General features: G+C 42.4%; 1 protein-coding gene across 1 annotated transcript in view; it reads left to right on the top strand.

The window, feature by feature from the left end:
- DNAH9 (dynein axonemal heavy chain 9) overlaps positions 1–21,915 on the top strand; it is a 294,962-nt gene that overhangs the window by 47,984 nt on the left and 225,063 nt on the right. The window contains exons 15-17 of the mRNA XM_057716515.1: positions 2,574–2,709; positions 6,102–6,298; positions 6,391–6,815. Coding sequence (XP_057572498.1) covers positions 2,574–2,709; positions 6,102–6,298; positions 6,391–6,815 — 758 coding nt within the window. The remainder of the gene's footprint in view (positions 1–2,573; positions 2,710–6,101; positions 6,299–6,390; positions 6,816–21,915) is intronic.

Below are 21,915 nucleotides of genomic sequence, written 5' to 3'. Positions count from 1 at the left end.
CTATGTACAGCTTAATGCTCAGTCAGAGACTCAAGAGGACTCAGCAACCTCAGTAGTCCCAAACCCCAATTTCTGTCTTTTCTGCCCAGCAGGAAGGATGCTGTAATTGAGGTTCACTTCCCTATGCCATGGTTTGGAAAGTGCCTCTAGGTAGAAAGTCAGGTGGTTGTGAAGCTCACCTTGAATACTTCCCTTCTCTTAGGGATCACATCCTGTACTGTTATCCAATTACCCAAAATAACTATTTCTTGTATCCAGTTCTATAGTTTTTTGCAGCAAAAGGGAAAGTCCAATCTCACTCCACTGTCTTGGCTAGAATCAGAAACTTGAGCTATTTCTTCTTAGTTTACAGAGAATTCTGACACGTTTGCTCCTTGTATCATAGTAGATTTGAGGTGAAAGGTATAGATAGCTATATTGATAGGGTGACAGCAGGAAAGAGATAAAACAACTACAAGGCAGTCATAAAAACTAAAAGTTTTTAACTATGGAAGCAAACAGACATACACATCTTGGTAACACCTAAGAGCATCTCTGGATTGTCCCTGTGTTATGATTTGCATGGTGATGGACTCTCATTAAATCTTTAATCTACTTAGGAAGGAAAGGTATAGGTAATGCACTTTAGAAATTTTAGAATTTTGACATTTAAAAGCAGAATCATGAGATTTACAATATGGCAGTGTTTCCTAAAGGGATAAGTGTAAGTCACCTCGAAAATTTACTTTCGCAAAGTGGTAACCACTTTCTTTGAAGATGTAAGATAAATGGAAAGTTGCTGTAAAAAGTCTGAATGATGAAAATGGTGAGTAAACGGGACATCTGCACTTGCCATACCACCAGGTTGGGGACTGTATCATGCAAAAGGAGGGCAAGAAAGCCTGTGCATTCCTTTCTGTGTGTGCGTTTTCTAAGGCACTCAGTATGATAAAGATTTTTAGTTAATATTAAATGCCAACAATGAAACACCCCAGCTCATTTCTTTTTTAAAATTTATTTTATGTAAGTGTAGTTGATTTACAATGTTGTGCTAATTTCTGCTGTTCAGCAAAGTGATTCATATATATATATATATATATATATATATTCTTTTTCATATTCTTTTCCGTTATGGTTTATTACAGGATATTATAGTTCCCTCTGCTATACAGTAGGACCTTGTTGTTTATCCATTCTATATATAATAATTTGCATCTGCTAATCCCAAACTCCCAGTCTATCCCTCCACCACCCCCTTCCCTCTTGGCAACCACTAGTCTGTTCTCTGTATCTGTCTGTGTCTGTTTCATAGATATGTTCATATGTGTCATATTTTAGATTCTACATTTAAGTGATATCATATGGTATTTGTGTTTGTCTTTATGGCTGACTTCACTTAGTATGGTAATCTCTTGCTGCTAATGGCATTATTTCATTCTTTTTTATGCCTGAGTAATATTCCATTGTATATGTGTACCACATCTTCTGTATCCATTCCTCTGTTGACTGTGGGCATTTAGGTTGTTTCCATGTCTTGGCTGCAGTGAGTAGTGCTGCTATGGACATAGGGGTGCATGGATCTTTTCCAATTAGAGTTTTGTCCAGATATAGGCCCAGGAGTGGGATTCTTTCCAGCTCATTTCTAAGGCTTATCCAGGAAACACTTTACTTGCTTGGACCCCAGATTTCCTATCTCTTGAATTATAATGCCCTCCACCCTTAGTGTTCCTTCTCGTGCCCACCCTATCTTCTGCTCTGATGCAGCTTCCTCCACAGCCATCAGTCAGCATCTGTGAAGCACACACTGCATCCATCAGCATCCCTCCTGAGAAGGCGGCCTGACCGCTCCTTCTTTCTCAGGGAGAGGATGAAACACCACATTTCCTTCATGGGTTAACTTTGTGTTCCTTTTAACCAAGGGTTATACCCGTTAGATAGAATGGGTTTGATACACACATACAAGCACACTTCATTTTAGTGTGCTTTGCTTTATTGTGCTTCACAGATATGGTGTTTTTTTTTTTAATTGAACCCTGCATCACAAGTCTACTCATGCCATTTTTCTTTCTGTCACGCCTTGGTAACTCTCACAGTATTGCTAACTCTTTCATTCTTGTTATACTTTTTGTTTGTTTGTTTTGTTTTGTTTGTTTGTTGTTTTCATTCTTGTTATACTTTTTATGGTGATCTGTGATCAGTGATCTTTGATACTACTGTGAAAAGATCATGACTTGCTGAAGGCTCAGATGATGGTTAAATTTTTTAGCAATGAAGTATTTTTTAATTTAAGTATGAACATTCTTTATTTTAGACATAATGCTGCACACTTAATAGACTACAGTGTAGTGCAAGCACAACTTGTATATGCACTGGGAAACCAGAAACTTTGTGTGACTGACTTTATTGCAATATTGGCTTTATTGCGGCAGTCTGGAACCAAACCTGCAGTATCTCCAAGGTCTGCCTGTAATAGAAAATTCTTCATAGCAGTGCAGTTTTTCTCCATGTGTTCTTTTCATTCCCATGAATGATGATAAGACCAGTCCTCCCATATTATTAAGTGTGGTTTATATCCCTTCTTCTTTATTTTGTAGGAAAACCTGGGTCTTTTTTCAGCAGACCCAGCCTCCAGTATTTGGAAGACTTACGTTAACTACGTTGATGATATGTTGGTGGATGGATTCTTTCTTGCCATTGAGTGCTCCCTCAAATACCTCCTGGAGAATACTGGTATTTACTGGCTTATGCATGTGTATTATTACTGGGACGGTAACAGGAACAGCATCTATTGAGTTGCAGTGAAGTGCAATTGAGTGTTCTTTGACTTTTCCCAAAACGTTGTAAACATTTTGTGAATTATACACAGTAAAATAACAAAGGTATTGCATTTCTAAGTTGTTCAAAGATAAAAGACTTCTCTCTCTTCAAAACTCAGATGAAACTCAGGCTTTAAGATAGTGAAGCCCATAGCAAAAGCAAAAGCATGAAAGCCAATTCAGTCTAAATGAAGCTCTGGTGAGGAGGAGTGAGTAAGCTGGAGTTAGTGACTGTGGCTCCACCTGGTCTTGACTCACGGCAGGGGGAGGGGACATTCCCTGTCTTTGAGCTGAATGTACTCTGTCTCCGTGGCCTTCTGCAAACACAGGGAAGTTGTAGTAGCCAGCTTACATGGAGGAAATGGAAGTTTTCCTGTGTGAAAAAGAGTCAGACAAGAAGCTGGGGATGAGGTAGCTTTCAGAAGGAAAAGGAATGTTAAAGAGGCAATGGGTATTCTCTGAAGCTGTTAAAAGATAGCCAGGGGCTTTGAATTTATGGTATATACAGAGTCAAAGATTTTATAGTAAAGGCTGATCTGGGTTAGTAAGTGATGGGATGGAAAGGACTGAAGAGTTCAGGGATAAAGTTGAATTAAACCTTTCGCATTCTGCTGGATTCTGAGGAGCTCAGCGAGGGTGAAGGATGAGGTGAGGATGAAGGTGAGAGGAGAGCTTAAGACATCAAGTCCAAACCCGAGGAAGGAAATCAAATGCAGAGTTAAAATAGGTGGGCTGAGACCCATGTCCAGATATCCAGCCCGTGGAAGAGGCTGACAGTGCAGAGAGGAGCAAGGCCAGCACTGGCTGTAGCTCAGATGAGCGACCCCCACCCCCACCCCAACCCCATGGTCCTGGTAGCTGGAGTGACTGAGGTCAGAGGCAAGGTCTTTGCTTTCATGGTGCAAGGTAGTCCAAGTCAAGGAGATACAGAAGCAGGAAATGGGCTCTGGCATAGTCAACAAGGTGGGAGGTCACCTTCTAGAACCTGGGGCATTGAACACAGGCACCGAGACTGGAGAATTGATTCCTAGGGACTAGCACCAACAGCACTCATCTTGTGAACTGACCAAACCTCCTCTGATGTTGGAGGTTGGAGATCCCGTCACTCAGCCCTCCTCTAGAAGATCTAGGAAGATCCCCCAGCCACACTTGAGTGCAGGCACTGCACAAGGGACTCAGCCTAGGCCAGCTCTCCTGATCTGGGCTGTCTGATGTGTCACTTGTCCTCCTCTCATAGGCAGGAGAGTGTGGAGCAAGAGGATGGGGCCAGGGGATGGTAGCCTGAGTCACCTTCCGTCCATGGAAATGCAGGGGAAGGAAACACATTTTCTTCACAATATAGAATGGGCAGGGGCCAGCCCTTGTAGCTGCCTGTTGAGTTGAGTGGAGGAGCTATAGATAAAGTTAAAACACACTGGTTATCAAGGGGAGGTGAAGAAGCCTAAAGAGAGTGGCCTCCAAGAGGAAAATCACCATGACACTTTGCAGTAGCCCCGCTGGACAATTGTATTCCCATGGCCCACCTTACGGTTTCCACCTCTTGTGTTTGGTCAAACCAATGCCATCCCTATGGCTTGGGCTGGGCTCTCAGCCATCTCTCAGAATCCAAACCCTGCCTGGGTTAAATGCTACCCACTCTATCCAGAAACACTCTTCCTCTTCTCAACTCTTAAAGCGATTTGCTTGTACCAAGGGTGTGGAACCCCCAGGACCATCTGGCTTGTACAGTAATTATGTTGCCATTGCATCTAACATAGGGATTAGGTTCTCAGGTCGGCACATAGGGCAGAATCTCATATAGTATCATGTTCTCAAATGTCTTTCAAAGCCTTTAAACTATATGCAACCCGACCTATTAAATTATAAACATCTAAAGCATGTAGGAATGCAGAATATATCATGAGTACATATGTAAAGCATAATTTTACAGATTTTTTTAAAAATTATTCTATGATACTAGTATAGTTATTATGATATTGGTAAACTTGTATCCCCTTAAGTTAAATATGCATTGGATGGGACACTCCTGAGTCTAATAATGCATATTTATCATCCTTACAGTTTTGAAGGCAAGACCTTAGTCTCACATACCTTTGAGGATCCCGTAGTTTTTTAGCTAGGGAGAATGGCTAAGCAGTGGTAACAAAAACTCCATCAATAATGTGGCTTAATGGACAAAGAAGTCTGTCCTCCAAGTACTAGCCCCAACCAGGTTAGTGGCAAGTTCCTTTCGTCCTGTGGTTCCACCACTCTCTAGGGCCTGGTCTTCATTCCCATAGTTGAGCCGGGTCACTGCCACATCCTGGCTCCAGCCTGTGCAAGGGAGAAAGAGAGCATAGAGGAGGCTTCCCTGCTGTCTCATGGACCCCAGCCCAGAGGTGGCACCTCTTCCCACATCCCACTGGTGAGGGAATCACGTTGCCACACCTAACTGCAAGCTGGGAAAAACTGCCTGCCCACTTATACCTGTGTTTCTAGGGAAGAAGGGATAATGGATGTCCGTGAGTAGTCCCCACCACCGTGATATCCAGCACGCAGCAGTCTCCTAAATACTCTCACAATCAAAAAATATGTGAAAATAAGTGGTTATTAATAAGAATCTAAGCATTTATCTTGTACTTGGAACATCTTGTTCCATATTATATTTTGATTTAAATTTAACAAGTTAGTCTAGCAAGTAATCAGGGATTTGTTAATTATTTATACTGTTTTTAAAAATCTTATCACTACAGGACTACAGAATTAAAATAAGTTCTGTTTTTACAGAAAAGGAGCAGAAGGGGCAGGATTGTGACTTCTCTTTTCTCACACCTACACAACCTTGGACAAGCACACCCTTGTTCCCCTTGTTGCCCTTGTTCCCCTAGTGACTGCCAATGGAATTACCTGTTTTGTGCCCAGGAAGACATCAGCTGGTTCCAAGAAATTGGCTTTGCAAAATCAACCTCTTCTCAACCAGAGGCTGTACTGCCCCCGAGGAGGCATTTGGGGCTGTGGAAGGGGACTGGCTTGGGTTGATCAGTCACTAGGACATGCTCTCTGAGGACAAGGAGAGTAAATGTCCTGCAATACCCAGGACAGCCCTGTACAAGAATTAGCCTGTTCAAAATGTCAGTGTTTCCCTGGTTGATAAACACTGCAGGACTGCCACCCTCGCCTTTTCTGAGGTGTTAGCAAATTTTACATTTCCATTTTCTTGTACCCAAATAGCTCATCTAAAGGAAAGAAATGCTCTGAGTGTTTTTAAAACAGTATCGCACTTTGCCTATGTTACCCATTCTCTTGTTTGTTTTCCTTGTTTTTCAGAATGTAAGGCAGGACTCACCCCAATATTTGAAGCACAACTCAGCTTAGGCATCCCAGAACTGGTTTTCTGTCCGTCTCTGGAGCCTGGAGCAAAGGGTGGCTTCTATGACATTGTCGAGGGTCTCGTCACCAGCATCTTTAGGATATCATCCTTGGTGCCACGGCTTTCCCCTCAGAATGGCTCTCCCCACTACCAGGTACTGGTCTGCAAGCACCCTGCCCTCCCACTTGGTCTGGAGGCCCCTGTGCAGCGCTGGTGTCACTGCCCACTGTCGTCTTGCTCCCCCAGGTTGACTTGGAGGCCATGCCTGACCTGGCAGGCATGCGGGGCGAGCTGATGGGGCGGGTGCAGGGCATGATGACCCTCTGCTGCGGCTACCGGAACACCCTCAGCCAGTATTCATGCCTCTACATGGAGGACCGGAAGGAGGCTCTGGGCCAGTTTCTGCGGTATGGACACGTGCTCACAGCGGAGGAGGTTGAAGCCCACTCAGAGGATGGCATCCCACAGAACCCGCCCCTCCTCCATCAGTTCAAAGCACAGATCGACTCCTACGAGAAGCTCCACGAAGACGTGTGCAGGCTGGAGCCCATCCAGGTGTTTGACAGCTGGATGAAGATTGATGTGCGGCCATTTAAAGCATCTCTGCTGAATATAATTAAGAAATGGAGCCTCATGTTCAAGCAGCACCTTGTGGATCACGTCACTCACAGGTAACATGGTCCTTCTAGGTTCCTTCCAGCTTCCCGGGCTGTCGGGGACACTGTGTTTTCAGTCTTCACATTTTCCCCCATAGGTTCGCTGGTTAAATTAAAAATTAAAACAGCTGGTTGGAGGTTCCAGGCTTTTGGACACCACCAGTAACTTTAGTCCTGCCCTCTCATTTGTTCATCAGACCTGGCCTGTTTCTGTTTTGTTTTCCATTTGGTGCCCAGTGTGCAAAAGGCACTCAGTAAGTGGTAAATAATGTTCGAGACAATAATAGCAGATCTAACCTCCCTTCACAACTCTGACTGTGAAATCTCTTTAAGCCTGAGAAGCAGAGGGGGTCTAATGGGCCTCTTAGATTTTATTTCTCCCACTTACTCCTTGTCTCAGATTATCCAGCTGTGCAGTGCGGAAGTCCCTAAATTCCCACCGCCCTGATGCCTATCAGTGCCACTCTAGTTGTGAAACAGATGAGATCTGAAACTCTGTTCTGCTGTGGACCTCGATCACCCAGCCCAGCACCAGCCTCACCAGGCCAGAGCATCAGCCTCCAGATAAATAATCGAGTTGGTCAGCAGTCTCTCAGTCACTTCACCTTAGCCTGGTCCTCACAGATCTGCCACAATCAGAAGCTCAGCTCCCAGCCCCTCCCCATGGAATCCTATGGAGTACCATGTCCCTCTGTTCAGTGCTCAGGCTTTGGTGTGTTCGCTGACGCTGCAGGGGTGCCCACCCGAGCCCTCCCCTGAGTCTGGTGCTGGTCGTGCTTGCTGCTCAGCTTTGTAGGAGGAGGCAGCCAAGTTGAGGATGCATCTATCTACAAATAAACTCTTAGAGACTTTGCAAGGGTGAGGGTTATCTACGCTAGAAAACCCGCAGGAAATCCTTGTGGGGTGTTTCAAACAGGGCTTTCCGAGTGTTCTTTAAGAAGCAGCAGCCAGTTTTCCACACTGGAGAGGCAAGAAAGGGAAGCAGTAGTGGCAGTTGGGGAGGTGGCAGTGATGCCCCTGAATGGAGTCCTGTTGGGGCGACAGCTCTGTGCTTTGAGGTCTCTCTCTGTCAGCAGGTCTGGTGACCCAAGGACATGGGGTCATGTTTCAAATGTAGATTTTATTATTTAGGTATGACGAGGCCAACAGATCAGGAAATGACTGCTATTGGAAAGATAATCTGTTAGACACATAGATCCCTAGAGGAGGGGCCACCCCACACCTCACAGGGCCACACAGGGAAGCACCAAGGCCGATCAGGAGGCAGATGCATGAGGGGAAGTGTGAGCGAGAGCTTTTATTGTGGCTTCTATGGAGGACGGTGGGCACGACGGGTAAGCACGTTTAGGACTGGCTTGTTTTCTTTTTAGTAATTTCAACAGTCTCTGGGTTGTAAGGGCTGTCTTTAGTTGTCTGGTACCTGGTCCTGGGACTCTGGGGTGGGTGGACTGTGGCCTGGAGTATGAGAGCCAGACGGAGGAGGTAGTTGGGGATATGGACTCTGGATTGTTTGGCTTGCGTGTGAAAGGCACACTCAAAGGCAAGTTGTTTCCTATCTCTAGGAACTGGCTAACCCTGGGAGGGTCAACCCAGGGTCGACAAAGCCCCAAATGTCAGAGCATCAGATACACAGGGTTGATGCAGGGCTTAGTGACAGCAGCAGCCCTGAATCTCTACCAAGTAAGGCTTCCCAGGATCTGACAGCTGGTTTAATAGGAAAACACATGACAGAGCACCGAGAAGGCCTGAGTTCTTCTCCTTGAACCCATTTCTTTGTCTCTAAGGCAGGAGTCCCCAACCCCCAGACCGTGGGCCAGTGCCGGTCCGTGGCCTGTTAGGACCCGGCTGCACAGCAGGGAGTGGGCATCAGGCCAGCAAGCGAAGCTTCGTCTGCACTCACAGCCGCTCCCCATCACTCGCATCACCACCTGAGCTCCACCTCCTGTCAGATCAGCGGCGGCATTAGATTCTCACAGGAGCTCAAACCCCACTGTGAACTGCCCGTGCGAGGGATCTAGGTTGCGCTCCTTTTGAGAACCTAATGCCTGAGGATCTGGGGTGGAGCTGAGGCAGTGATGGTAGTGCTGGGGAGTGGCTGCAAGCACAGATCTTCGTTAGCAGAGAGGTCTGACTGCACAGAGACCATACTGAGTCAGTTGCTCGCAGACATATCGAAACCCTATCCGTGAGTGGCAAGTGAAAACAAGCTCAGGGCTCCCACTGATTCTGCGTTATGGTGAGTTGTATAATTATCTCATTATCTATTACAATGTAATGATAATAGAAATAAAGTGCGCAATAAATGTAATGCACTTGAATCATCCCAAAACCATTGCCGCCCACCTGTCCTCACTCCTCCATGGAAAAGTTGTCTTCCACGAAACCGGTCTTTGGTGCCAAAAAGGTTGGGGATTGCTGCTCTAAGGTGCCTTCCTGTTTTATTAGTTGGTGATTCCATAAACTGACTGCTTTGCTACACTTTAGGAGAATGTCTCGTGTTCTCAAAGATTAGATTAAAAAATAGATAAGGACAATAAAACACATCTATTATTATCTACTTTATGCCTTGTAATTCTGTGATTTCACCTTCTCTTAGTAGGTGTCAGTATTAATCCCACCTTGCCTTACATAAATACTTCATTTACTGTCAGAAGTCCAATCCTTTGGTATCATCTGTCTTATTCGGCTTGGGCTGCTGTGATATTGTGATTTATAGTACGACATATATGTATTTGGTCTTTGTCCCTGTTTCTGGCAAAAGCTCCTTTCCTAAGTGATGAGAGCCATAAAGGTGTCTTGTGTTATGTTAATGGTGACTTTTGGACCTCACCTAAGGGTGGGAGGTGGTTGTCAGGACAACCAACCGTGTGATTAGAGATTGGAACTTTCAGTGTCACCCCCCGATCTCCAGGGAGGAGAGGGGTACTGGAGGTTGAATTAATCGCCAATGGTTTAATCAGTCATACCCGTGTAACAAAGCTTCCCAAAAGCCCCAAAAGGACAGAGTTTCTAGAACTTCCAGGTTGTGGATGCGTGGAGATTCAGAGGAGCAGTGCATTTGGAGAGAGATAGAAGCTCCACGCCCTTTCCACACACCTTGCCCTGTGCGTTTCTCCCATCTGGCTGCTCCTGAGTTATGTCCTTTTATAATAAACCAGTGATAACCAGTGATCTAGTGAGTAAACAGGTTCTCCAAGTTCCATGAGCCACTCCAGCAAATTAATCGAACCCAAGGAGGAGGTCATTGGAACCTCTGAGCTACAGCTGGTCAGTCAGAGGTAAGGTGACCACCTGGACTTGTGTTTGGGCCTGAAGAGTGTGGGGCAGTCTTGTAGGACTGAGCTCTTAACCTGTGGAATTTCCAGGTAAATAGTGTCAGAATTGAGTAGGACAAGCAGTTGGTGTGGAGAGTTGCTTGGAGATGTGCGGCACCCTGCTACCCACCCATAGGCGTTGGAACTGGTATTAGGATCCTGGTAGCTGCCATAACAAAATACCACTGACTGAGTGACCTGAACAACACAAATCTATTTCTCACAATTCAGGAGGCTAGGAGGTCCAAGATCAAGGTGCCAGGCAGTTTGATTCCTGGTAAGAGCTCTCTTCCTAGCTTGCAGACAGCCATCTTCTCGCTGTGTCCTCACGTGGCCTTTCCTTAGTTCCTGTGCACAGACAGAAAAAGAGAGACTCCCTCTTCCTCTTCTTATAAGGCCACTGATCCCTCGTGGGAGCCTCACTCTGATGACCTCGTCTAACCCTAATGACCTCCCCAGAGGCCTCAGCTCCAAATACCATCTCCGCTGGGGAGCTGGGGCTTCAACACGTGAATCTGTGGGGGACAGACATTGAGTCCATAGCATCATCTTAACTCCATCCCCCTTCAGCTCCTTATGCTCTGATCTTACACAGGCCCACTTTTGCCCTTGCAAGGCCCTCCCCTGTGCCCTTGCCCCCGGACCTCAGGATCTTGCATCAGCAAAAGCCACTGTCCCTTCATCTTTTCTCATCCTTTTTTTGCTGTAACTGAAACCCAGCTCTCTCCTGAGGATACTGCTTCCCTGCAGCCGTCCCTGGGCTGATCTTTCTCCTGTATCCATCTTACCACTGGGCCTGGAGGTAGATGAGATATTCTTGCTCTTCAGTACAGTGTCCAGACCATTCCACCCGGTCCTCCCTCAAAATCTCCAGCTCCCCTGGAGTGACTTCTATCAGACGGTACCAACTGCCACTTGTCCCTGATGCAGTCACCTGCCAAGCCCTTAGTCATTCCTCCCTTCACTGTGGGTCATGTCATCTGGCTCAGTCTCCCTCCCCATCCTTCTGCTGATAGTCATCCTCAGTGAGTCAGCATCCACACGGAGCCTTCGCTACACTGGCCTCTCGTTTTCTCCACCCCTCTCTCCATGGCCTTTCCCTCTGCCGTACCTCTGCTACCTAATTTCCAGGTCGTGCTCTCAGTGGAGTGGAGGGAAAGAAGAGCAAGTACTTGCTTCCCCTTCAAAATCTCGGGTTGAGGGATTCCATTCTCTGACCACCACCTGGTGTTTTGTTTTTTTTTTTTTTTTTGAGAACAGACAAATGCTGTTTATTCCGGGAGTTGGCCACCATCATTTACATTTGGCAGATGCTCAAAGGCAGACAGGGGGTGGGAAAGCTTGATGGTAAAAAGGGGAAGACTTCAGGTCTTTAGGTGTGCCCCATCGGAGGCTGTTGGCATGGGATGGCTGTAGATGGGCTAAGTAGGAGCAGGGCATCCTGCGTGATTGGTCAGGGGTACATATTTGCCTTTCTGTGGTTGGTCCTACCTTGGAAGTAGGGGCAAGAATTGATTAATTAAACTATCTGAAGCTGTCCTTTATTAACCAAACCCTGGCTGTCTGGGCCGATTGCTATGGAGGTTGTTTGATTTCCTGGATTAGTTACTGAGGGTAGCACCAACTGGTATCTTTCCAGCTCACTTCCTTGGCAACCCTGCCATGCAGAGTTCTTCAGGCCTATCAGGATTTCCAATCCATTGTTCCCGACACTTTATGGGGATAGCTCAGTGTTTATCACCCTTGCTCCCCACCTGTAAAACCCTGACTGTCTAAACTCAGTGCTCCACACCTACACCTGAGCAGTTCATCCTTGATGAAGGAAAAACAAACCAGTCTTCTGACCAGTCTCATATTAAATTCATGAACATAAATTTTTTATGAACATTTTCATTGATTCTTCCCAACTCCCCCAGACTCTTTTTTTCCCTCACTCTCCTTAAACCTCAAATATCTTCTCTGCCCTTATAGCCTTGCCTCTCATTTCACTGAAAAAATTAGAACCAATCACAAGAGAACTTACCATTTCACCAACAAATCTACCAGCCTACCTGCATTTGAAGCCATACGTTCAACTACCTCTCCTATGACAGTGAATGAGCTGCTTTTCTAAGTCCAGCCTCTTTCCTCTCATCTACTCAGGAACTTACCTCTTTAAATATTCCCTATCAATGACACCATCTATTTTTTCCCTTCATATATTCTCCACAGCATGCAAATATATTGTCATATCTGGTGTCTTATAAAAAAGGAAAGGAACACGGTCCCAGGAGTCCTTCCAGCTACAGCACCATTTCTGCGTGCCGTCCCCTCATAGCAAAATTCCTCAAAAGATGTGTCCATACTTGATCCCTTTACTTCTTCATCTTCCATTCTCTATCTGCAAGAAGTTTTATTATAAAATGTAGCATACATACGATTTAGAGAAAAATATTAAAACGATACTCATTTGCTTTATCCAGTGAAGAAACAGAACATTAGCTACATTTTAAAATTCCCTTATTTACTCTTCCCTAATTAAATCCCTCTTCCTCCCTGCCAGATGTCACCCCTGCCCTAAATGTGACATAATCCTTCCCATGCTTTTCTTCATGGCTTAGTGTATACACACACACACACACAGACAGATACATATATTGAGATTTTCATTTTAAAGCTATAAAAATGGAACAGTGGTGCATATTATATATCTCTCTGCGTCCCGTGTCTCTCACTCAGCGTTGTATTTGAGACCCGTCATCCACACTGGGAATGGAGCCGTAGCTCATCCGTTTCCACTGCTGTTGAGCATCCCATCATTGAATATGCCACGATTTATCTGCCCATTCTGTGGTTGATGTGGTTGTTTCACATGGTTTCACTGACATCACCAAGATTGCTCTGAGGTCTCTTGTACCGGTGTCGCAGTGTACATGAGCAAACACCCCTCTAGGGTGCATGCCTAAGAGTGGAATTGCTGGGTCGGTGCACGTACTGCCAGCTCTCTCCAAGGCGAATCAGCCACGTGTGAAGATTCCTGCCACCCCACATCCTCAGCACCTCTTGTTACTGACGAACTGTTCACTGCGGGCCGTTGTGGTGGGAGTTTAGTGGTATCTCGTTGTGATAAATATTTTACATCACTCTGACTGCGAATAAAGTGGCTCGTCTTTCTGTGTTTTTGAGTGAGTCGCTATGTTCCCTCTTCTGTGCTTATTCATAGCTCTTGCCCATTTTTTAATTGGACTTTATCTTTACCCTTTTTATATTTAGAAGCAACATATATTGTATATCTAATCCTTTGCTAGTTGTATATATTGCAAATTTAGTCTCCCTTTTCATGGCCTGTCTTCCTACTGCATTTATGGTACATTTTGATGACAGGTTCATTTCTGTGGAGCCAAATGTGTCCATCTTTTCCCTTGTGCTGTCTTCTTTTCTCTTGTTAAATAAATCCTTTCTTGTCCTGAGATCCTAATGATACTCTCCCATATCCTCTCCTAAAAGTTTTATCTTTCATATTAAATAGCTCTCTGTCCGTCACGGCATTAATATGGTGCGGTCCTAATCACTACAGCTCTGTAATAAATCTTGACATCTGGCAGGGCGAGTCCCTACCTTGTTCACTTTCATTAAGAATGCCTCAATAATTCTTGGCCCTTCCTTACTATTTTACATACATTTAAAAATCAGTTTGTAGAAGGAAAAAAATCCATTGAGATTTTGATTATATTTGCAATGACTGTAGATCAATTTGAGAACTGTCATCTGTGTAGTACTGAGTATTCCTAAGAACATGTTCTCTCTCCATTTATCTTCTTTAATGTCTTTCAGTGAAATTTTGTAGTCGTTAACTTTAAAATAATTTTTACATCTTTCTTAAGATTTGTTCCTTAATATTTTATTTTTTGTTTCCTAGTATAAATGATATTTGAAAATCATATTTTCCATGGGAATGAATTGATTTTTGTATATCGATTTTGTATCAAGCAACTCTACTAAATAACTTGTTAATTCTGATAATTCATCTGTGTGCTCCTTAGGGTTTGCTATGTACAGAGTTATCATCTACAAATTTATGATAATTTTATTTCTTCCTTCCCAGTCTTTTTTTAAAAATGCGTTTAATTGCTATTTCTTATCTGACCACACTTACTAGGACTGTCAGCATGACATCAAATACAGTGATGATAAGTATCCTTGTCTTGTCCCTGATCTTAAAAGGGATACTTTCAACATTTCATGACTTTTTTTTTTTTAAAGAGATCATTTAATGTTTTTCTTTCTTTTTTCTTTTTTCTTTTTTTTTTGGCTGTGTTGTGTTTTTGTTGCTACACATGGGCTCTCTCTAGTTGCGGCTAACGGGGGCTACTCTTTGTTGCAGTGCACAAGCTTCTCATGGTGGTGGCTTCTCTTGTTGCGGAGCACGGGCTCTAGGTGCCTGGGCTTCAGTAGTTGCAGCACACGGGCTCAGTAGTTGTGGCACAAGGGCTCTAGGTCACCTGGGCTTCAATAGTTGTGGCACGCAGGCTCTAAAGAGGACAGGCTCAGTAGTTGTGGTGCACGGGCTTCGTTGCTCCACGGCTTGTGGGATCTTCTCTGACCAGTGCTCGAACCCGTGTCCCCTGCATTGGCAAGCAGATTCCTAACCACTGCGCCACCAGGGAAGTCCCAGCATTTCATTACTTAGTGCAATATTCTGTGAGTTTTTATGGACGCTCTTTATCTGATTAAAGAAGTTCCCTTCTAGTCTTAACTTGTTAAGGGGATTTAGCAAAGATGGATATAACATTTTATCAAGCGCTTTTTCTAACTCCATTAAGATAATTCTGGGTTTTTTTTTCCCTCAATATGTTAAAGTTGTGACTATATTATTTGGTTTCCAGTATTAAACCAACCTAGCATTACTGAGTTAAGCCCAACATGAAATATTGTCTTTTTCAGTATATCCATTGGTTGATTTTGTTTGCAGATGTTTTATTTAGCGTTGATGTGCCTGTGTTTGCTGAAACTGGCTTTCAGTTTTTCCTTTCCATACCATCTTTGTCTGATCTTGCTCTGAGGTTTTGCTAGCTTCATAAAATGGGTTAAGAAGTAATCCTTGTTTATTCTCTGTAAGAGTTGGTGTAAGATTGAAATTCTCTGATCCTTGAAAGTTTGATTTAAATCTCCTGTTGAACCATCTGGCTTGGTATTTTCTTTGTGGCAAGATTTTTACCTGTAATTTCTTTAATGTTTATAGGAATATTAAGGTTTTCTATTCCTTAGTAAGTCATATTTTTCTAGAGGTGTATCCATTTCATGTAAATCTTCTAATTATTGTCATTAAATTTATATTATGCCCCAAATCTCTATGGATGTGTTCCTTTTTAGATTTCTGTTCATTTCTATTGTGCTTTCTGGCTTCTTTACTTAATTAATCTTCCAAGAGATTTAGAAAGAACAATCTTATGAACCCATGGATCCTCTTTATTATAATTTTATTTCTATTTTGATAATTTATTCTTTCATGTTTATTATTTCCTTCTACTTTCTTTGGGTTTATTTTCTGTCCTTTAGCTAACTTAAGATGTGTGCTTTGCTATTCACTTGACCTCTCTGTCTTTTTTAATGTAACACTTAAATTTATAAATTCCCTTCTAGGTACAATTTTACTTACATCTCACAAGTCTTAATATGTAATATTTTCATTATAATTAGGCTCTAAATATTTTTAATATCCATTATGATGCGCTTATATATTTTTTTAATCTTAAAATGTGGATTCTTCTAGTTACATTTCTGTTATTAATTTCTGACAATCACACTGTGGTCAGAGAATGTAATATGTATTAACAAGCTCCTGAAATGTGTTGAACATGGGCAGTTTTTATGGACGTTCCGTGCGTATTTGAAAACAATGTATATTCTATAAATGTTGGTTGTAATGTTCTGTGCATGCCTATTTGATCAAACTTGTTTTCTTCAAATCCACTATCGCCTTGCTGCCACTTTTTTGCCTACTTAATTTGTCAATTACTGAGATAGTTGTGATAAAAATCTTCCACTTTGATAGCAGAGTGTCAGTCTCTCCTTGTAATTCTGTCACTTTTTGTTTCATATTTTTAAGGTTATATTATATGAGCATACAGAGTTTGACTTTTTATACCTTCCTGGAAAATTGAATCTTTTAGCCACACATTAAAAATCTTTTATCACTAGCCATATTTCTTGTGTTAAAGTGTGTTTTGTCTTATATTAATATAACAAAACCAATTTCCTTTGTATGACATTTGCCTGGTGTCTCTTATTTTACCCTCTAGCTTTCAGTCTTTCTGAGCCTTTCTGTTAGAAGCAACCTTTGTAATTGGTGTAGAACTGAATGTTTTATCTACCTTAATATCTTTCTCTTGACTGGAGGGTTTTGTTCATTAATGTCTATTGTGCTATATTTTAATTCATTTGTACCCTTTTATTGTGTACTTTCTATTTGTTCTTCTTTTCTCTCTCTTTTTTTTTTTTTTCTTTCTTGCCTGCCTTTGGGTTGAATTTTTTTTAATTTTTCTCTTGTTTTTCCTTTTTCTTATTCCATTTTTCCCCTTCTGCTCATGTGGGTGTTGTTTTATCTAAATCTTCTATTCTAATAGTCAACCACAGCTATTTTAAAAAACATTCTTAAAAGGAATAAACTAATCAATACTGTTATTCTTTTTACAACCAATACAAGGACTTTAGAATAGTTTGATCTCAGCCGTTCATCCATTGAATCATATACTGTAATTCCAAGTCATTTCAATGTCTCTATTATTTATTGAAACTCCACAAACTATACTTTATTCACTGTTTATTTAAATTTACCTACGTATTTACCAGTGTCTTTGCTCATGCCATCTTCCTACATTACAGACTTGCTATCTGAAGTAGAACCATTAGAAGGCCTGTTAATAAGATTCTTTTGGTAAAACTCTCATTCTTTTCTTCTACAAATACATATATTTTGCCCTTGTTCTTGAAAGAAATCAATATGTGGAAGAGAGAGTTCTAGGACAACATATTTTCTGTAAGTCTATTGAAAATATTATTCCATTGTGTCCTGGCTTCATTTTTGGTGTTGAGTCATCAGCCATCAACTTGGGGGTTTTTTTTGTTTTTTGTTTTTTGTTTTTTTATTAATAGAAATCTGTCTTTTCCCTGCAGCTAATTTTAAGATTTTTTTTTCACTATTGATAATTTGCAGTTTCATATTGAAGTACTTACGGAAGGATTTCTTTATTTCACCTTGAATTTGTTGGGCTTCCTTGATCTTATCTGTGGCGTCTTTCATTAAAATTCTCAGCCGTGATCTCCTCAAAGGTTGCTTCTTGCCCATTCTCTCTATTACTTCCTCCTGGACCGCGTATTACATTTATGCACTTTTAAATATCCCCCATGTCTTTGAATGGTTTTCACTGTTTTCAGTTTTTTGCCTTTCTGCACTGCAGTTGAAGAATTTCTCCACTTTTATCAAACAACAGTCTAATTCTCTCTTTTAGTATTGTCTAAATCTCCTGTTTAATCCATTCAATGAGTTTTAAATTTTAATTATGCTTTCCATTTTTAGGTATTATGTTTGGTTATTTTACAATTTTGCTTACTCATTTTTTTTTAATTTATTTTTTTTATTTAAGCTCTTTATTGGAATATAATTGCTTTACAATGCTGTGCCCATTTTTAAGGTACACCAAAATGAATCAGCTGTATTTATCCCTATATCCCCACCCTCCCCTGACTCTCTTCTACCCTCCCTAGCCTGGCCCTCTAAGTCATCACCCATCATCGAGTTTGTCTCCTTATGTTATGCAGGAACTTCCCACGAGCTATCTGTTTTACATTTGGTGGTGTATATATGTCAAAGCTACTCTCTCACTTCATCCCAGCTTCCCCATTGCTCCCCCCCCCAACTCTGTGTCCTAAAGTCCATTCTCTACATCTGCATCTTTATTCTTGCCCTGTCACTGGGTTCATCAGTACTTTTTTTTTTTTTTTAGATTCCATATATATGAGTTAGCATAAGGTATTTGTTTCTCTCTTTCTGCCTTACTTCGCTCTGTATGACAGTCTCTAGGTCCATCCACCTCATTACAAATAAACTCAATTTCATTCTTTTTTATGGCTAAGTAATATTCCATTGTATATATGTGCCACATCTTCTTTATCCATTCATCTGTTGATGGGCATTTAGGTTGCTCCCACGTCCTGGCTATTGTAAACAGTACTGCAGTGGACATTATGGTTCATGTTTCTTTTTGGATTATGGTTTGCTTCAGGTATATGCCCGGTATTGGGATTGCTGGGTCTTATGGTAGTTCCATTTTTAGTTTTTTAAGGAACCTCCAAACTGTTTTCCATAGTGGCTGTACCAACTTACATTCCCACCAACAGTGCAGGAGGGTTCCCTTTTCTCCACACCCTTTCCAGCATTTATTGTTTTTAGTTTTTTTGATGATGGCCATTCTGACTGGTGTGAGGTGATACCTCATTGCGGCTTTGACGTGCATTTCTCTAATGATTAGTGATGTTGAGCATCTTTTCATGTGTTTGTTAGCCATCTGCATGTCTTCTTTGGAGAAATGTCTATTTAGGTCTTCCACTCATTTGTGGATTGAGTTATTTGCTTTCTTGGTATTAATCTGCATGAGCTGCTTGTATATTTTGGAGATTAATCCTTTGTCAGTTGCTTTGTTGGCAAATATTTTATACCCTCTCATTCTTTGCTCAAATTCATTCTTTTTTTATTTATTCACTTTTCAAGTTTTAGAATACATTTACTAGAGGATGATCTTAAGATAACTTTTGATTTGTCAGCCTAAAAATGGTTTGTTTCTTCTTGCCATAGATCAAAGTTAACGTAAAGGCCTATGGAAAATTATTAGCTTCTTTCTACTGGAATTTCCCACTAGTGTAACATGGTATGATCATTTTTGCATTGCGAGGACACATATTAAAAGCTTCTCTTCAGAAAACAATGCCATCACAGGCCATAATTTTCATGTTATCCACTTCAATAAGTTTTGTCACTTCTTGAATCTGACATTCAATACAAAGGTTCACACACTATCACAGATTCTGGGTGTATTTGGAAAGCCGCTAAAATCACCTCTGTTCCTGACTGTGAGACAGTGCAGAATTTATGCTTGAACTTGAAGGCAGGTTGGGGCCAGGTAGGGACATGGTGGCCCATTGAGAATGTGAGAGTTTATCTAGGCTTCTGAAGGGTGATCCATAAAGAAAGCATTTCTGTACAGACTGATACATCATGCTTAAAAGGATGAAGTTGTTTTTCTTGGTGAATCTCGAATAGATGACTGGGAAACTGCAGGGAAAGCACTTGCTCCTGGTATGTGGGTCAGAAGTGGTAAAACAAAGCACCTAAACAAGAATTCTTTTGTCCTTTGACATATTAAATATTGCTGTTTTATATTCTGCACCTGAATTCCAGTCTCTAAAGTTTTCGCAGGTTTAATTCCGCTGTTTCCTCTGGCTCCCACTCATGGTGACTTCTTTCCTTGTGTAGTTTGTGACTTTCAATTAGAAAATCATGTTCCTCAGAGTGTAATCCTTTGAGGACTGGATTCTTGTTACATTCCTCCAGAAAGGATTTTCATGTATTTCTGCCAGTCATCAAGGGACTCTTCCAACTGCAGGCCACCTGTACCTCAACTTACAGTAGTCCATCTAGTGGCAAGGTTAACCCAGGCCAGTTTCCATGCTGTCCCATGCTGTGCAGCCTGCTTATTTCTTGTTCACACACAGCTTCCTTATGGTGTTGCAACTTCACACACAGCTTCCTATGAGCTTCCTCACCTTGAGTGGGCCCTTAATCCCTCGTTCCCCATTTCTCATAAAGCATCAAAGTAGAAGCTGAAGGTCTCCAGGGTTCAGTAGAAACTATGCCGTGAAAACCAACTTTGAACCTTGCTTACCTCCCAGGGTTCTTGCCTTCACTACATTTTCAGCCTCTGGAGATCCCTTAATTTCATGCCACCTTAGTGATGCGCTTTTAAGTGATTCTGAAATATCTGTTTTCTTAGCAGAAGGGTCATTCATATTATCGTGCGCAGCATACAGCCTGAAACAGAAGTCCACACTCTCCAACTTTTCCTCCACTCAGGCTTTTATTAGACTGCTCTGCAGAAACCAGTCTTGTCTAGAGCACTGGTGATTTTCATATGGCCGCATCCAGTGGTGATTATCAGTCATCTTCTTACGTGTTCCTCTCCACAGTGCTTGACACAGCTGATCACTCCCTCTTTCCCAGACGGTTTCTTCAGGAGACCTCACTTTCTTGGTTTCCTCCTTCATGGTCTCCTTGGCTGGGCTCATCTCCTCCAGAACTCAACATATTAGAACTTCTGAAACCTCAGTCCTGGAGTTTCATTTCTAGCCACACCTGTATTCCAGGTGATATTTCATCTAACACTTTGAATACATCTGTGTGCTGATAACTACCAAATTTATATTTTTAGCCCCGTCTCTTAAGGAACTCTAGACTTAAATTCAACTGCCTGATAAGTATCTCCCTTCGGTGTCTAGTGTCTGGTAGGCATCTCAAACCTAACACTTTATTTATTTGGCTGCACTGGGAGGCTTTGGGATCTCAGTTCCCCAACCAGAGATGGAGCCCAGGCCCCGGCAGTGACGAACTGAGTCCTAACCACTGGACTGCCAGGGAACTCCCTAAACCCAACGCATTTAAAACTTGTCTGTTCCCCTCTTTTCCCTCCAAGTACCCACTCTTCCTTAATTCCTCCCCATCTCTTTAAATGGCATCACCATTTACCCCATTGCCAGGAGTCCTTACTGGTTTCTTCATTCCTTCACCCCCTCCCTGAACTCATCAGTGGGTCTTACCAGCTCTACATGCAAAACTGCCTTGAATCTGACCACTCCTCATGTCCATCATCTGGGTCAAAGCCAGAATCTTCTGTCACCCGGACAACCACCATAGTCCCTAAATGCTCCCCGCTGCCCTCACCCCCAGGCTTCTGTTCCTATCTCCCCACCCATGTCCCATCACCATCATCATCAACTCCAGCTGAAATCCATTCTCCAACATCTACATACAGACTTGTTCGAAAATAAATCAAATTATGCCATTGTCTTACTCAGAATTCTCACACTTAGTATAAAATCTGAACTTCTTATCATGGCCAGCAAGGCCTTGCAGTGTCTGGCCCCTTCTCTGACCTCCTCTCCCTCCATACTTCCTCCTCTTCTCCTTATGCTTCTGCTACCCTGACTCTCCTGAAACAAATCAAACTGAATCCCGCCTCAGCACCTTTACTCATGCCGCTCCCTCTCCCTGGAAAGCTCTTCTCCAGTTTCTTTCTGTGGCTCACTAGTTCATATCATTTACATTTCTGCTCAAACATCACCTCGGTAAAAAGGCCTTTACTGACCGCTCCATATAAAATCGTTCTGACCTTGGTCCCTATGCCCCTATCTCCTGGCACTCATCACCATGTGAAACTGTACCATTTATCTCATCGATCTGTCCCCTGTCTGTTTTTCCCACTAGAATGTAAGTTTCATAAGGACAGAGCCTTTGTTTATCTCACTTATCATCCTGTCCTCAGCACCTGGAAGCATGCTAAGGCTCATAACAGTTGCCCAATAAACATTTTTAAATTAAAGAATGAATTTCATTTATCTCTCACAGTAGTCAGTGAAAAAGAAATGATTTTTCCAATCTTATAGGTGAGGAAACTGAGACTCAGAGATGTTAAATGACTTGGCCATGGTTATACATCTAGTAAGTGTCAAAATTAAACCCGGCTGTGTTTGACCTTGGAGGCCATAGTATT

This window comes from Hippopotamus amphibius, chromosome 17 (assembly GCF_030028045.1).
Source record: "Hippopotamus amphibius kiboko isolate mHipAmp2 chromosome 17, mHipAmp2.hap2, whole genome shotgun sequence".
NCBI lineage: Eukaryota > Metazoa > Chordata > Mammalia > Artiodactyla > Hippopotamidae > Hippopotamus > Hippopotamus amphibius.
Note: the sequence above shows the minus strand (reverse complement) of the source record. Positions and strands in the feature narration are given on the sequence as shown.